Consider the following 18,486-nt stretch of genomic DNA (forward strand, 5'->3'; position numbering starts at 1 on the left):
GACGTGTTTTTTGGAAAATGACTAGCTATGGATTTCGATCTCTAGCTCAGCCGGCCCCTAGGAAAACCTACCAAACCTGTGCATTTTTTAAAACTAGTCACCTACGGGAATCCAGAATGGGGTGACTTGTGGCGCTCTCACCAGGTTGTTACCCAGAATCCTTTGCAAACCTCAAAATGTGGCCAAAAAAATGCTTGGTGACAAAGTTCTGGAATCTGAGAGGAGCCACCAATTTCCTTCCACCCAGCATTCCCCCAAGCCTTCCAATAAAAATGGTACCTCATGTGTGAGGGTAGGCTTAGTGCCCGCGGCAGGAAATGCCCCAAAACACAATATGGACACATCACATTTTCCTAAGGAGAACAGAGCTGTTTTTTGCAAAGTCCCTAGCTGTGGATTTTGGCCTCTAGCTCAGCCGGCACTTACGGAAACCTACTAAACATATACATTTTTGAAAACTAGACACCAAGGGGAATCCAGGATGGGGTGACTTGTGGGGCTCTCACAGTTCTGTTACCAAGAATCCTTTGCAAACCTCAAAATGTGGCCAAAAAACACTTTTTCCTCACATTACAGTGACAGAAAGTTCTGCAATCTGAGAGGAGCCACAAATTTCCTTCTACCCATTGTTCCCCCAAGTCTCTCGCTAAAAATGGTACCTCACTTGTGTGGGTAAGCCTAGTGCCCGTGAAAGGAAATGCTACAAAACACTATCTGGACACATCAAATACAAAACTACCTGTTTTTGTAAGAGGGGGGCAGGGTTCTGCGTTTTTGGTCCTGGGTTCAGCAGCCATATAGGGAAACCTACCAAACCCAAACATTTCTGAAAACTAGATACCCGAGGGAGTCCATGGAGGTGTGACTTGCGTGGATCCCCCAGTGTTTTCTTACCCCAAATCCTCAAATTCAGCAACAACAAAAAACCCACATTTTTCCAACATTTGGGTGTTGGATCAGCACCGGGACAAAATTCCTATCACCAAACGTTCCCTCGGTCTCCCGATAAAAATGATACCTCACTTGTGTAGGGTGGCCAAGTGCCTGTGACAGGGAAGAGCCAAAAACATGTCAAAATTGAGGGGGAACCACAGCGGATCTAAAACGGCTGTTTGAAAATAAATCGGTATAGATGTGACAATGCTGGGTGGTAGGAATTTTGTGGATTCCTGCAGATTCCGGAAGGTTCCATCACAAAAATGTGGGATTTCCAGCAAAATTGGAGGTTTGCAGGGCATTGTGGGGAAGAAAAATGGTTCAAGGTGCATGTGAAGCTCACCACACTGGACTCACCCAGATGTTTAGTTTTCAGGTGTGTCTAGGTCTTGTGGATTTTTCTACATGGCAGGGTCCCAAAGTCCAAAATGTGGGATTGTCAGATGAGCCTTACCAAAAATCATGATCTGCCCAAAGGGGCACAGAAATGGCCTGAAATAAATACGACCCCAGGGGAACGACCCTTGCCTAAGGGGTCGCTCCCCTTATGAAACAAAAAAACAATCCCTGGTGTACAGTGCCTCAGTCTAATCAATATAGGCCGATCTGTCCCTAGGGGGGGGCAGAAAAGGCCTAATAATTAAATGGCCCACAGGGGAGCAACCCTTGCCCAAGGGGTTGCTCCCCTTCATATGTAAATAAAAGAATGTAAAAAAAAAAAAAAAAAAAAAAAAAAACTCACTGGTGTCTAGTGGGCATTTCTTGAATCGCGATCGGGCAGTCGAAATGCTCAGAATGACCTCAAAGGAAAGGAAAAGCCTTTCCTTTCGTTCAATGTCTCTGCCAGCCTGCTTCTCCTAAGGGGGCACTGGGGTCAGGGGAAGCAATTCCTCTTCCATCCCCGATACAGGGGTGGGCCCGGTGCAGGACGAACTGGTCTCGTCCCCGGCACACGGGAACCGTGGGCGAGGGCGAGACTAGCTCGTCCCAGGCACCGTAAGGGTTAATAGCAATATGTGTCCTTAGGTGAGAAAATCTAGAGTTTGAATATGAATGAATGGGTTGAGCGAGATTAGAGGATTGCTGATACCTGTCTAATAAGAGAGCAGGGTAAACAACTGCAAGGAAAGGTTATAATAGTACAAACACTAAGGTGTAAAAATTGATGTTGTTCACATGGCCGTAGTCAAGTTACCCATACATTGTCATAACAATTCTGAGTTCAGCAAGCCTCTGAGTCTTTAAGTTGTTTCATGGTGGTTGTTTTCATTCCATGTTCCCTTTCCTATTGTACCTTTTGTCTTATTATATTTTGTGCACTTGTTGGGGTGGGAATGTGTGGCTTGTACTAAGCTCCACTGGGAACAATCAATCATATTCTGTATTCTATATGGCAACTGCTTGAAACATGGGGGAAGACTTGATACCGGGAGTTGTAGCTGGAGGTTGGAGTCTTTTTTACCATTGAATAAAGAAACTGTACTCAAGCTGAGCCCTGACTGACCTGCCTTTACTGGATGCAAACTGCAAAATAATCCAGTCAGTAATGTCCATCCTGCCCACACTCTCATCACCAGCATTGCTATGTATCTGGTCATCAATCACCTTTTATACTCATCCACCCCACTTCAGAAACCTCTTCCATGCTCCTCCACCCATATTTTATCACATTTGCGAGGCATTCTCTCCCTTTGTAAACCCATTTTTTGCGACCATACAGTTCCTATTTTCTGACCAGTTTTTAAGTTGTGGAACAGATTGGCTTCCCATAATCATATCACATCCGTCTTCGCCACCATCAGCTCAATATTAGAGAAAAATTTGTCATATTTCAGATATTAAGAAGGTTGCTAATCTGGGGCGATAAGCTTCAGACAACCAACCCTATATAGCCGCACCAGGGAACCATACCCAGCATAAGGTCTCTGCTGCACAGTCATCTGGTCAACCTCACTTTCACCTTTAGTGAAATGTGAAGGGGATGAACAGCATGAACAACATAAAAGCCCATCCAGCATGTAGTCCATTGTAGTGCTTACATCACAAGCTGTCAAGGGTTAATTGCACATGACCAGCTTTGGGAACTAATAATAATATATGTGATTTAGCCACTGTAGATTAAACTCAAACTCAGTCATATGCAAATCAGTTTTGATCTTCTCTAATAAGAACAGTCCAATTTGAACGTCCAGGCTGGGTCCTCCCTGAACAGAACCACAAACATCTCAAGATAGGTTTCGTCCTTATTAGGGCTCATCAGTTATGCCCAGCTTGGTTCCAGTGGCACAGTGTGCATGGGACTCACATACTGGCATACTCATTCCACTTAGGGCGTTGCACAGAAGTATACAAAATAAAGTGATGGATGAAATGCCTGAATTAGTCTCAGTCACTGGTAATTACTCTGGCTGCATGCTGACTGATTTGTATATGGCTGGTTACCAGTGGCTGAGATTAATTAAAGCATTCCGGCCATCACTTTTTTGTATACTAAAGACTCGGTTGGGCAAAGGGTGGCAGAGAACCATGAAAGTTATCAGGAGTAGGTTTTCACAATGGCGCAATTGTCAGCGCCAAATATCTTCCCTCATAGTGAACACCCAGTGATTGAATCTAGATGTACACCTAATAACGAAACAACTATAGTAGAGTTGACATATTGAGGGATACTCCTGATATGGGGTTAAAAGGAAAGATGCAACCCTGCTTTTACAATATTTTCTAAAATGGAGTATCACTAGATTTGATTTTCACCATTAAGAGGAACCGAATTGGTCTTTGCACCACTTTTACAGATGCCAGACCACCTAAATTCAACCATCTCCAGAAGAACCATGTCTCCTGTGACTCTGTACCAAATACAAAGGGGGAATACCAGGCGGACAAATCCAGAAGTGTTGACATTTTTAATGAATCCCAGTCACTGATCTCCAAGACCATCAGCATGACCCCTTAACACTAGGGGCAAGGAGGTCAAATCAGATTGCTCAGGGGGATCTAATGAGTTGCTTCACTGGACTCGGAGGACAGAGATGGCTCTGTGTTTCCAATACTTCATTTTCCCAAGCACCTGCAAGGAGGCAAAATTCTACAGGTTATGCAGCATCCCTTGACCACAAACGAGGAAGGGTAAACAAGTGCAAAGAGGCTCACAATCCTCGAATAAACTCAAATGTCAGCATGTATTGATCATTCAGACTTCATTTTAGATGTGTGCTCTGGGTCGAAGTAAGCCTGCTCAATCGTGGTTCTACTAAATAAAACAGGGGAACACAAAGGTATCCTTTGTTATGAAGATGATGTATGTCAACAGGCTTCACCCATGTCTGTCATTTAAAGAATTGTGAATTAATCAAATGTATAATCTTGTTATAACATGAAATGAAACAAGAGAAAGTGAAAGGTAACATATTTAACCTTGCTAGTCCATGATTACTGGAGTTCAGCTGCAGTCATTTTGAACTTCCAATAACTGAGAATGCAACCAGAAACCCTCTCTATTTGAACTGTCATGCCTTAAATGGTCACCATAGCTTATTCACCTACCTAAAAACTAATGTGTCTTATGGTTGGCCAACACTCAGATAGCCAATTTCTAAGAGGAACAAGTAAAGCGGCTTCCTTGCTAACTTACTGCACCAAGAGCCTTATTACAATTTCTTCATGGGGAGAAACCACAGAAGGCATTGATAATTCCAGACCTGGTGTTGCCCTAATAGTTAACAGGGATCATGATAATCTACCCAAAATAGGAATGAATGAGCTAGACAGTAATTACCAGTTTCATTAAACCAAGTTTTGCACAATTCTGTGGAGTTTAATGATCTATGTCTAAAATATACAATGTTTCATTTTAACATATTTCATACTCGATATTTCAGCCTATACTTTATATCTACTTTCAAGCTCGGCACTTGAACAATATAAGCATACATGTCTTGCCTTTAAATACACAAATAACAGTGATCTAGTTCATTTTTAAGCGTGGAAAAGAACTACAGGAATTGTTTGAGGAAAAAAAGTTATTTTTTCAGTGTCATTCAATGTTTAGTGTGGGGAGCCAGGATTAGAACTTTGGTTACCCAGCGATGTTACTTGGACATGAGTCACTAAATCACTAGAACCCATATTCTCCAAGTAAAGTGGAGGCAGAGTCAGTCACACATGCTTGTTTATTAATTAACTGCAAGTGTTCTGAACATATCAGTATTGCATTGTGGTCCAAAGAGTTTCTGGAGTAAATGGGGTGTGCCTTTGAGGCGCCTTATAGCACATATGCTGTTGACATATTTCTGTGTTTTATAAGATGTCAGCATGCAGCTCCAGGCTAGGCAGCTTGCTATGAATACATCATAAATCATATGACGTATTCAAATACCAAATGTTCTCACATGAAGCTCTTTCACGTTTACTGCTGTGCACGCTTTGCAGAATGTATCCAATTTAGGTAAAGCGACCAGTAGAATACAAGGTTGTCAAATGTGATAGCTAACATTATTAATCATGTCCAAACACTAGATGACATCTCCTTTTAGTTAAGCACTCGACAGTTATTAAAGAAAAAGAGACTATTTTGTCTATCTATGTTGGTATCCGTGAAAGGACAGAAGTGATAGGCAGAATCAGTCACACTCCTTGCCTGGAACATATCTGAAGTTGTGCTAGCCATATCTTTTATTCCATAATGTCCAGTCAGTCTTTGCATAAACAACTGGTCTTCCGTACATGTGTTCAAGAATACAAACTCGGTTTATACAGTACCAGGCTGCTTAAAGAATAATACACCATGAAAAACAAGTGCAATATTTCAGTCCACATGCACATCTTAGTGGAGCACATCAAGCATCTCTGGTTCCAAGTGACTTTTTACGCAGTTCTTTAACAAAAAGCAGTTATAGTAGTTACTACACATGGCTATTATTTCTGAATTGCTTTAGCTACGAAGACTAACAGGGTCAAACCTTGAAGGGAATTCTGGCCTGGGCAAGGGTTTTATGCATTTTATACACTTCTTGGCGAGATGTGAACATGCCTGGACTTTCTTAAATAAAAAAAAGTGATGGGCTATCTTACCGCAACCAAGGATCCCTCAGGCCTCTTCTAGCCAGCCGCTGTTGTACAACCTCCAGAGGCGTGCCTTCTACTTTCCACATCCTGTGATCTGGCAGCTGCACTTTCCCCCCGTGTCCGTGACCAGCACCATGTTCATGACCATGCCCCATTTCTGAAAGAAACATTTCAAAAGCATTTATGAAATCTAAATCACAAACCAGTCTCTATTTGCCTTCATCATAGCCCAAAAAGGACACAACTGAAATCTAATACTAGGAACAGGGGAAGAACCCTGATTTTTTTTTATTTGATGGTAAACTTCCCCCACAGCCACCTGCACAATATTTCTAGCACATGGGGGCAAGGTCCCATGCCCTACACAAGAATTCTAGATAGTGGGCTGCTGTGGGCCAATAACAAACAGCTATTTTCAATTATAAAATATCTGTTCCTGATAAGGCAGGCTTCTACATTATACAAACAAAGTAATGGAGCACTCTAATAAGAGAGTAATGATATTCAAACAATATGATAATATAATTAGTGATTTCAATAGATGTGTGTACTATTGTCTTTTAATTTAACATATCGAATGATAAGGACACAAATACAGTACAAGAGATGAATCCATTTACATACAACCCAACTTTGTAATAACATTATTTAGTACATAAATCCATGAAATAGTAAGTGTTATGCTCTATGTAACTGATCCAGATCAAGTTTAAGAAACAGCCGACACGTGTTTCGTCCCTGATGAGACTTCTTCAGGGCTGATGGTAAAAGAACAATGATGTGTTTTCAGAGTGAATAAACATTACATTGTATTACAAAGTTGGGTTGTATGTAAATGGATTCATCTCTATTGTACTGTATTTATGTGTCCTTATCATCCGATATATGTTAATTTAAAAGACAATAGTACACATGAATCTATTGACGTCACCAACTATATTATCATATTTTATTGTTTGAATATCCATACTCTCTTATTAGAGTGCTCCGTTACTTTGTATGTATATTGTTCACCTAAACAGAAAACCTTTTCTGGCTAGACTTTACACATCAGGGCAACAGGTGTGATGTAACGTATGAGCACCAAAAACTATGTAACAAACCTCTTTGGGGAATACAAATTGGATGTGCATTAACGAAAACCATTGTTGCCTTCTTTGCAATACAGACTTCGACATTACTTCTATAGATTTGCATATCCAGCCCACAAAACAAAATCTTCAAATTGGAGAAAGAAATGCGTTACTCACTTTCGCTTGGTAGCTAACAGGATGACCCATGGGACTCCACTACTAAAACAGCTAACAACTACTGGTCAGGCACGACTGTGATTGGAAAGTTACTCTACCACAGCTACTACTACCAGTGTCTTCCTATCTGAAAAATGCACTACATTGGTAGATGATATCTGGTATATAGCATCTGGAACACTTTTTCTACACATAAGTCTCATTCTATAGTTTTCCTCCCTCTCAGGCAGAACTTGCTAAGAACTTTTGAAGTACATGGCCCAACTTCACAGCAAGCTCTTCTCTTGGGGGAATTCAGTCAAAACATTTCCCCTAAGGTTATCTCAAAAATGAAGTCTACACTTGGGCCTTGTGATAGTATGGCTGTATGTCGAAGACACAGTAAAATATTCTGGCAGTCACAGGTTCTAGAGATCTGGGATTAAGACAATTCGGCACAATAAAAAAACTGAAACTAAATAAATAAAATCACAAGCAAATACATTGTATATGCAGAGGTGTGGAATTTAATAAAATATCTACTTGTCCATGGGACAGGTTGCTTTTTAAATCTAATTGTCTGGTAAAAAAAATCTACTTGTCCTTTTGGTGCCATGTAGTGCGGCGACAAATTATGGCCGCAATCTCATTATGTAAGAGATCTGATAATAGCCTCTCTGATAATGCCAGGGATACTGATGTAGTGGAGCTTGAATACTTGCAATGTCAAACCATACTATAGCAATTTCCTTATTTTGCAAGTTTCCGCAGATCTACATACTGGGGCTGGAGGAAGCAGTAAGCAATAGTTCCAGGGCTGAAATGCCTTTGAGTCTGTAAACCTACTAGCTTGCATATTTTAAGGATTTTCACCAGCTCTTCTCTAATCTTTTCCCATAATGAGAAAGGCTGGAAATGGTCTCCTGACAAGGACAAGTGGTTGGAGGGAAAGTGAACTTGTAAACACTCAATCGATTTTCACATGAGCAAACCTGCACATGCATATTTGCTCGCACTAAAATACAGTTCACAAATATTTTCTAGGAGTACGATTTCCTGGTCTACTTCTGTAAGTTCTTGCGAGTTCATGAAAGCCATTAACTCAAAGACACATACCCTGGGTGCACTTTTGTGACTTTCTTTAAGGATTGGGTCCCTAATTAGGTCTGGTGTTTACAAAGACATTTTGTTTTTATAAAACTTCTATTTCTTTCTCTATCAATCTGCCAGCTTTGCTGTGAGTGATCACATTCTGTTCTTCCACCAGGAACATGTTAGTGTACAAATTAGTTTTGTTCAGTGCCAAGAACCATTGTGACAATCAGTGGTGTAACAAAATTGAAGCCCCCCTCCCCTGCAAAGAACATGGAGCAACCCCCCCCTCAGACTCACTCAGGGTAGGTGCTGTGCTGAGAGGGCCCCCTGGAGGTGGGCTGCAAGGCTTTTGTTACACCACTGGTGGCAGTGTGTGATTGATACCCAAAACCTTTTTTTCTTTATGCCAGTGTTTGTTACATAGTGAGGGCCTGGCAGCTCCCACAACAATAAAGTGTTACAAAAGCCATGTTAAAACAAGACATGCATTGACAAAACCAAAAGACTCACAAAAAATGTTGGATTAGTTGGCTTTGCCAATCCTTGTTTGTTTTCATGCTTTCCATAATCTTGTTGAAAAGGGTTGCATCGATTTTACATTAGGAATATTTTTGGTAAGTACTAGCATGCATCAACACATTTTACTAAATGAAGATTCAAAGAAATAGCACCTAAAATTTCATAGTAGGTAAGTGTTTTTTCCTACTTGCATTTTTTAAAAAAACATTTTATTTTGAAAGCAAATAATTATCACTCTTGCTTACAAGCATCTGCAAACATTTGCAGACAATCAGAGAGCATTCTGGGAGCAATATACTTAGCCTCATATATTGCTAATCTTTACAAATGTGTACACTTTTTTTTTTTTTTAAACAGGAACCCCTGTCAGTAGTGCAGTGTGATCTTAAAACGTTTATTTACAGAGCTCACCCTAATAATGAAGGTTTTTAATTAATGATTGATAAATACAAGTTCGAAAAGCAGTAACATATGGACACACATACCACCTCAACTCTGGACAGTTCCCTTCTCTGTAAACTGGCAGCCAAAGGGTTTGTGCTGCAGAGGGTTGGGCCTACTTGTCCCAATGACAAAATAAACATGAAAACCTGCTGCACTTGACCTCAAACAATATGTCCTGGTGTCGGGTGATAGGAATTACACATCCCTGTACAGGACTGAAACAATAAACTTGCTGGTTTCGGCACTGACCCAGAATTCCTTTAAAGAGATAAACGCAGATACAACCTAAACAAACTAATCTGAAGAGACTGGATTATTTGCTCAAACCAGCTCTGGTTGTTTATTCTTCGTCTCCTACATGCAGTGAGACAGGCAGCTGTAAGTCTTAAATCAGGTGTCCAACTTTTTCTTTAAGGCAAACTACTTCTGATTAAGGACAACAGTCCAAAGCTACTAATAACTTGGACAACTGTTGCAGTAGTGTCCACATCAGAGAATCTGGATAGTGAGCACACCTCACAGGATTAATAATAATGATCACCTAGGTGATTGTCACAACAACAACCATCCCAGTACAGAAAACAGAGTTCTTAACACCAATGTCAGGCAGGAAAAGCTTTATCGTTATAAAATAACTCCTCATGAACAATGAAATAACCACAACAGCAGCAAGTGGCCACAGGCACAAAGGAAACAGTAAAAGCTATAATTCTCCAAAATTCAGTATGAACTATCATTAAAAGAGGAGCTTCAAGAGGATTTTGAATCATTTTATTAATCATTAGCATGCCCGTTTCTCAAAATACAAGAGTGTCTATCAGATACCCACTTTCCATTTTGGATTAATATATACAAAGAAAATGTTTTTTTTCCTCAAACAAACTCAAGTTTTGCCTCAAAAATAAGATTTCATGCATCATCTCTAAACTTCAGTTTGTGACTTCCCTAATACAAATGTATAATAATATAGACAGATTCTACCCTACCTGTCTAGGTTTTACTGTCACACGCCAGCGCTGCCCACCATAATGCCAGCGATGCGTATATTACACCAAGGGTGCCTACCATTTTGTCCGGCCCATAATTGTGCACTGCTTTCCATTATACCTGTAGGGCCTCCCCACCCCACCCCCACATAACATGTCAGCCATGGCTATTATTCCAAAAATATATACACTTATGTGATAGATGACCATAATTGGTCCAAGCATACTCACAATACAGCGAGGACAGCTGCTATTATACCATTATTAGTCCAAGGGTGCCCAGCATCTGTCAAGATTAACCATTATTTTGCTAGTGTCAACATTATATCAGATATAGACTTAACTGTACCAGAAATAAATCTCTTATATTTGGGGTATCAGATGTAATTGGTGTTCCCTGACAACAGGAACAGCTAAAAGTAAAAAATTAAAATAAAATAAAAAGTCTTTCAAGGAGGACACAATGGCAGAAACAAACAACACATACATAAATGTACATGTGTACATATGCACATAGAACTATTTTTAAAAATATACATACGTGCTTCCAAGGTATCAGCGAGCTTACCTGCAGATCACAAGATACCCAACTGAAACCCCTGTCCTAGACAGAATTGACAGCACACCACAACCTGATCATAACTGGGAGTTTGTTGATATCATAAGCCCAGAAGTCAAAAAAGTTGAGGCAAAATTTAGACTTCTGGACTTATAATATCTGTGAAAGACTGAACAGAAATAGGGCCTTGGGGTGTTGGGTAGAGAGGAGAATGAGATATGAGAGGAGAGAAGAGAAGAGAGAAAAAAAAATAAAAAAAATAAAAAATAAAAAAAAATAAAGAGTAGAGCCTAGTATCCTGGTTACCAATGTTGTGGTAACAGAATGCCACGTTGGGGAAGTTCTGGAATGGTGGGGCGAGAAGGAAAAGGGAGTGAAGGATGAGTGAGGTGATGGTTGCGGAAGGTTGTCACTGGCCTGCTCTTAAAAAAGATATATATAAAACTTACCATTACAAGTGAATTAATCTTACAAATTGACGACTGAGGTGGTTTGTTTGAACCCAGGATGTAGCCTAAGCATCAACTAGCATCTGGAGTAAGAGAGCAGGGCGGCAATTCAAGGACTGCTGATGACCCTGAATAGGACACGTGTTGAGACAACTAGAAATCTTCTTTTAAATCTGTTTATTTGTATACGTTTTTACGATACAGCCCGACTCCGTTAACCTCTGTCTCTTCCCGTTGCCTTCTCCACTACATCTCATCAACACATTCTACATTCCGCATTCCACTTCGTCATCCATACAACGCATTCTAAACAAACGTAACTACCCATGTATTTAACAACACGAACCAGGATACTGCATAGCAAAGCGCCAGAGCAGACTGTCCTGGAGCAGTGCGGCACTCAATCGTGAGTCATACTTGAAAATGCAGGTATTGAAATCACGACAGTTTGGACAAGTGCATGAGGAACTGCTCATGCTAGAGCTTGCGCTCCGTTGTAAGTGCTCGCGCTCGCACACTGGGGAAGCAGGAGTGCAGTGAGGAGGAAGTGATGTCATAAGAGTCATGGTGTCAATACATGAAGACGCTAGGTCACATACTAAAACACCATTTTGTAACAGGATCAATTGAAGAATCTTCGAACTGTGGCGTGTCTGGTGATACGCACACCATTTAATAGGAATCATTTTGGAACAGGATTCATTAAGGAAATATCGCTCTGTAGCACACCATTTTGTGGGAATAATTCTTTAGTGAGAATAATAGCGCATTTGGTGATGCGCACACCACGCTGCAACAATTTTAAATATTGACAAGTCACTAAGATACACAACACTTGGAAACAATAATAGCAGTGCACTCGCAAAGTGCACACATATGAGCAACGATTGTGGAAATTCCAGATCCTTGAGGAAAACAAAGTTGTGAGTAACTTTGCTGTCCTACGTGCTCAGCCAGCAATTAACACGACCACTTAAGGCATAATATTATAAACGTTATGGCGTGCATTACGGTGACACGCACACCAGTTCAGTATTACAATTTTTACTATCAATTTCAAACATATATAGAAGCAAGCAATTGGATAGTACATTAATATACAAGTAATTATCTTTATTCACTTTATTTGTGTTTCATCATGAGTTCACAAAACTGTGGACTCACGCCATCAGTATCATTTCTTCGACAAACAGGTGATCCTCAGTTAAAATTGTCTGACAGGAAGGAGTACTTCTTAAACTATATGTCAGCACTGGAGGAGGAGAATGATGAAGAATTTACACCTTCAAGGAAAAAGAAAATCCTTTTACCTAGTTTGGGCCAAGAAGGGTTGCGTGTGGACAGCCAAATGGACAACAAAGTGAGGCCTATAGGAGTGTAGATGTTTTCAAAGAAGCATTGGAAGATTTAGATAATCACTACCACCCTACAGTAAGTACTTCAATTTATAGATATAGTTTTTTCCAAAGGAAGCAAGCTGAGGCTGAAACTGTAGAGGACTATGTAGCAGTTTTAAATAAACTTGCTGTCCCTTGTAAATTTGGACCATTACCCAATGATCTTATAACGGACTAACTAGTAATGCATTCAAATAATGTGGGGATTCAGAAACAAATTGTGGGTGTGTGGTGATTTCCCTTTGACTTTAATTGTGGCTACTATTAAGAAAGCAGAAATGTCTAAAAGGTGTGCAAAGACAGCCACGAAGAGCAATAGTGAGGGGAATGTGGAAGAAAAACATGTCAAACTCTAAAGAAGTAGAAAGAAGCATTTGCAATGCAATGGGGGTCTCACGTTTGCTCGAGTTAGAGCTATTGCGTTGTAAGTTCCAAACCGGACTTTTCTTGCCACATAAATTGAAAATGAAAAGTAAAATGCAGAAATGCAAGTACTCAGTGTCCAGAGTACCAGTTTACAACTCAGAAATTCAGGTACTCTCCCATTAAATGAACTGTACCGTTGCTGAGAAGACCCCCCACCCCCCCAACAACTTCAATTTTAAAAAAGTGCAGGTACTCAGTAGCCCCAAAGGAGGCAATGGCTGAAGTACAGGTGGAACAGGAAAGTGAAGTATCACTCACCAAGCTGTGTGTGGAAATCACTAAGTCATGGTCTATCTAACGAGAAATGCCTTGGGCGCCAAAAGTTTAGGGACAAACAGCACTACCTTCACTACCACTGTATGACGGCAGTAGTATCGGCGCGTAAACATACTTTATCAACTCTATCAATGTAAACTAAATAGACAAACATGCAGGCGTACACATGCAAGATACAGCCACAAAAAAAGAAAATCAGTTACACAATGGGCTTACTAAGGGTTAAAAATGCACCTGCTCGCCACAATGTCACCCTAGAAAACATACAAAAAACCTAATGCAAATGCACTTCCAGCTAAAGACGGTCACTACGAGAAACTCAAGGACGGATGCTCAGAAACGTGCAAGGCTACGCTTCGTACCAAACGCATAAAGTCAAGAATGGATACACAGGCAAGGTCCATTCCACACACATACGTTCACATGGGGTTACAGTCACAGGGGGGAAGGAACGAGCACATCCCCCCAGGTAACCTCAAAAAGAGGGCACAAAACCCTAGTTTCACACAAGAGAAGAGATATTTGCAGGGTTACAGGTTAGAGACAGGGGTACATAGGCCTTGACTTCAGAGCAGAGTGCTCAGAGAAAGACACGCCAACAGATACTGCTCAACCCCACAGCAGTAGAGACACCGGGGGCACCAGGTCACTCACAGTCCGCACCACAACTACATACGGCAATACCTCACACCAGAACGGTCCTTCCACAGAGACTGTCACCTACCTCTGCAGAGACTGCTCACTGTCCTTCCTCTGGCCCTGGGCCAGGCTGTACCTAAACTTTGGCAACTCTCCAGCCCCACCTACCCACAATAACCAGGAAACATGTCGCTCTGCCGTAGGTTTGAGGGGAGGAAGAGGCCAGGCTGTGGCAGGGGGTAGAGGGACACCCCCGCCTGGGCCGGACAGGCACCAGTATGGCCCAGTCTACAGAGGAACAGGAGGGAGAGAGGAGAGGCCACAGAGGACAGGCAGGATTACTGGATTGGAGGAGGGAGGTAGGGACAAAGGAAGGGGGCAGTGATACAGAGGGCAGGAAGAATCACAGGATGGGTGGGACAGAAGAGGGCCAAGGAAGAGGAGGGTGGTGCAAGGAACCTTAGTACACGGGAAGGGGGAAGAAGAGACAGCTATCACAACACCTGCTAGTTATAAACCTATACGGAAGACTGCAGCAAGCAAAGTGTCAACAACACGTTCAAAGCATCTCGTAACTGTATGCAACAATTAACTGGGGCACCAAGGTGCTTGCGATGGAGAGAACGAAGACAGGAAGAGGATGGAGAGCCAGTGTGGAGGCGGAGAGTGGAGCCTGGGGACAGAACCAAACTTCAGTGGTGAGTAGTCAGGCCGGAGCATGAAGGACAGGGTCTGCCAGCAGCAGAGATACCCGGGAGAAGCACCCTTCCTCCCTCTATAGTCCGGGGCACAGAGACCGCTGGGAGGGACTTGTGGTGCGCATACTGTGTGAAAAAAAAACACACTCCCAGAAGAGGCAGAACTCCGCTGCGTACTTGGAGGTACACACATGCACGTGAACAGGGATGCAAAGTGCGTCCCTGCCTCCCACAGAAGTGACATGATGATCCGGAAAAACAGGCCGGGGGCCTCTGACAGCCTGGAGCCCAGGTGCAAAAAAAAATATATATATATATATATATATATATATATATATATATATATTTTTTTTACAAAAAACCTATTTGCAATGCAATAGGTTTCACACATTTTGAACAAGTTAATTGTCATCTTTTGACAGCAGCGCCCACAAGCAAAAGCAAAAAAATAAAGCCAAAACAAATGTCACCGACATGGGATGGGATGAAATTGGAGGAATGGAATGCTGTAATAAAACACAGGCAGCTACCAGCCTAGAAGGGAGCACCAAAGAAATGTCAAAAATAGTCTGTCACAGCAAAAGATAAATAAACCAAAGTGAAAGGATACAGTACTAGGTCACTGCTCTACAACAGAAAAAGAGGGAGAAAAAGGCACAACTGATCACCAGCAAGCAGGACTTTTTGAAGGACAAAGCAACAGACAAATCAAATTGCTTTAACCCACAGTATGAGTATACTCAAGTATACACCAGGTCGAACACTAATGCTCGACCTAAAAAAGAAAATTGATAAACGTAGTAGTAGTAAAGGGTGGAAAGGAGTGACTAAAAATAATACAGAAATTGATGACAAACATCCCACATGTTTTAGATGCAGAAATAAAGGACAAATGGCCAGGGGTAAGTGTTGCCCAGCAATAAAATCGAAATGTGCACACTGTGGTAGTATAGGCCATTTTGCCAAGGTATGAAGAAAGAAGTTGTACAAGGTTGATAAGAAAACTGTAAAGTGTGTACCTGAAAATGAGGAAGAAGGGGAGGAAGAGAATGAATCCACAAGTGATGATGGGGTTCTATGCATTGAAGAGTTTGTTTCTTTAGAAGAAACTATTCTAGACATGAGAGTTAACTTAAAGAAAAAACCTGTATGTGACATAACTATAGGGGGAGTTCACATTCAAATTGTTTAAGATTCTGGTTCACCGTACACCATCATTTAACGCATGGTATGGGAAGATTAAGTTTGAAAGAGTATTTGGCAATTGCTTGAAACCGACAGACATACATCCAGTTACGTTTATTAGGGAGGAAATTCCCATGGTTGGATCTGTAGAGACCAAATGTGAATTTTAAAAAAGGTCAGCACAGTGAAAGTTGTATGTGGCAGAAAAGAGACCCTCTGTATTGGGGTGGACTGATCAAGGAACCTTGATCAACAGGAAGGACCAAGTTAATGCTACTCAGTGAACATACAAAATCTATAGAGATAGAAATTAAAAAGCAGTTTCCTACTGGTTTTTTCTGATGAAGTAGGGAAAATGAGTGGATTTGTACACAAATTCTACTAAAAGAGGGAGCTACACCCATATGTCATGAAGCAAGAAACATTACTATAGGCATGAGGGATAGCTTTATGGAGGAATTAGATACGTTAGAGGGCAAGGGGATTATTGAACCTGTGGATAGTGCAGAGTGGTTGGCCCATTTAGTGGTAGCATGGAAACTGGATGTCAGGTTTGAAAACAAATATTGTAATCAATAAATTCCCATTACCGAGGATAGATGAACTGCTTTCACAACCCAAGGGGATGAAATGGTTTTCCACCATAGACTGGACCACAGCCTACCAACAGGTGCAATTGCATCCGGCGAGTAGGAACCTTGCAGCGTTCATCACTCCTTTTAGATGCTATAGATTTATATGCATGCCACTTGGCCTTGCATCAGCGGAGGCAGTCTTCCAGCGCTTGATGCATACAATCTTTAGAGGGATTAAAGGAGTGACATATTTGCAGGATGATATTTTAGTGATGGGCCGAGATAGATTAGAACACAATTCAAGATTAAAATCAATTCTAGAGAAACTGGCAGAGAAAGGCTTAACTGCAGAGTTAAGAAAATGCAAATTTGCTGTAAACGCAGTAACATATCTAGGCCATGAGGTGGGAGGTAATGGTATATCACCAAAGAAGGAAATAATTGAGGCAGGTAGTAACGCCCTGGCACCAATGTCCAGAGAAGAAATTAGGTAATTCCTGGGCCTTACAACAGAATTTTATTCTAAACGTGTAACGAATTTTGCAATGAAAACACACAGCTTAAAACAGTTGAAGGTGCGACAAGAATTTACGTGGAGTGATAAACTAGAGAGATTTTGTAAGGATCAAACAAAAATTAAGTACAGCTCTTCCCTTGCAAGGTTTTAATACAGAGACAGACAGCAGAACAACAAATGATGCTAGCGGAAAAGGGCTATGAGCTGTATTAACGCAAGTAGCAGATACTGGAGAAGAGTACACAGTAGTGTTTGCTTCTAGGTCTTTGTAACCATCAGAGGAAAAATGGTCAGTTATGGAGAAAGATGTTGGCTGCAGTCTGGGCTATGGAAAAATTCAGGCACTACATCTGGGGATTGTGCTTCACCTTATGCACAGACCATAATCCTTTAGTGAAGGTTTTGACTTCTGATAGCATAACCAGAGCTACACCAAAGATATAGCTAGAATGACCTTACAATTATTGGATTTCATGTATGATGTGAGTTATCTGCCAGTGAAGAAGAGGAAGGTGGCTGACTACTTGAGTCAGTATTAATGAGGATTGGGAAGATTTCAGTGTAGCAGTGATCATGGACAGTAGCAATTCCATAATGAAGGAAGAATGGGAGGTGGGGTATAGAAAGGATGAAATATTAAGTAAGGTGAAATATTTAATTACCAATGGTTGGATTAACAAGAAAGATTTACAAGAAGAATACAGAAGTTTGTGGGAGGTCAAGGATGAATTATCCCTTAATGATGCAGGTTACATTTTTTAGGGGTGATACCTCCAAAAGAGGAGAGACCCGGAATTGTAAACATAAATCATGAAGGACATCTAGGCATTATAAAATTAAAGTAAAAGAGTAAAATCAATGTATTGGTGGCCTGGGATAGACAGAGAAGCAGATACATTTGTGAAAAACTGTCAAATGTGTGTCGAATCAGACAAAACGCAATCTGTATTGAGATCACTACTAGGAAACAGGAAGTGCCCGGAACATCCGTGGAAGGATTTAAGCATTGATTTATTAGGCCAAATATGAAATTACCAAGGAGAATCCAGGCATTTTATTGTTGTTATGGTTAATTGCTCCAAATGACCAGAAACTGATGTAGTAGAAAAGGCTCACCCAAAGTTATAATTACTTTTCTAGAAAAAATATTTTTAAGGGAAAGCATTCCAAAAACCATTTTGAGTGATATTGGTCCATCACTTCCCATTCTCACCTGTCTGTAGGATTGCTAGGGCTGACACATGGTATTTGTTTGCACTTTGTGATGAAGCTCTCTATTTCTGGGATGGCATGGAATTAGCTCCGAGTGGATTGGTGCAACTACACTTGTGACATGCCTCTCCCATGGCTGAACAGGCGCAGTGGTGCATACCCGTTGGTAACGTGGAGTTTAATTCATTCTCCCCTCTCTGAGTGCGACCTTTGTGTAGCTGAGCTGTTGCCCCATCAGACAGCTTGCATGGTCTCTTGCTAGCACTGTGATTTTTTT

At 41.2% G+C, this 18,486-nt stretch overlaps 1 protein-coding gene across 1 annotated transcript in view; it reads right to left on the reverse strand.

Moving 5' to 3' along the window:
* Positions 1–18,486, reverse strand: part of NDUFB3 (NADH:ubiquinone oxidoreductase subunit B3) — a 58,402-nt gene that overhangs the window by 20,358 nt on the left and 19,558 nt on the right. Inside the window, exon 2 of the mRNA XM_069226081.1 lies at positions 6,010–6,160. Within this exon, the coding sequence (XP_069082182.1) occupies positions 6,010–6,158 (149 nt within the window). The 5' untranslated portion in view covers positions 6,159–6,160. The remainder of the gene's footprint in view (positions 1–6,009; positions 6,161–18,486) is intronic.

The sequence above is a fragment of the Pleurodeles waltl genome, chromosome 3_1 (genome assembly GCF_031143425.1).
Source record: "Pleurodeles waltl isolate 20211129_DDA chromosome 3_1, aPleWal1.hap1.20221129, whole genome shotgun sequence".
Classification (NCBI taxonomy): domain Eukaryota; kingdom Metazoa; phylum Chordata; class Amphibia; order Caudata; family Salamandridae; genus Pleurodeles; species Pleurodeles waltl.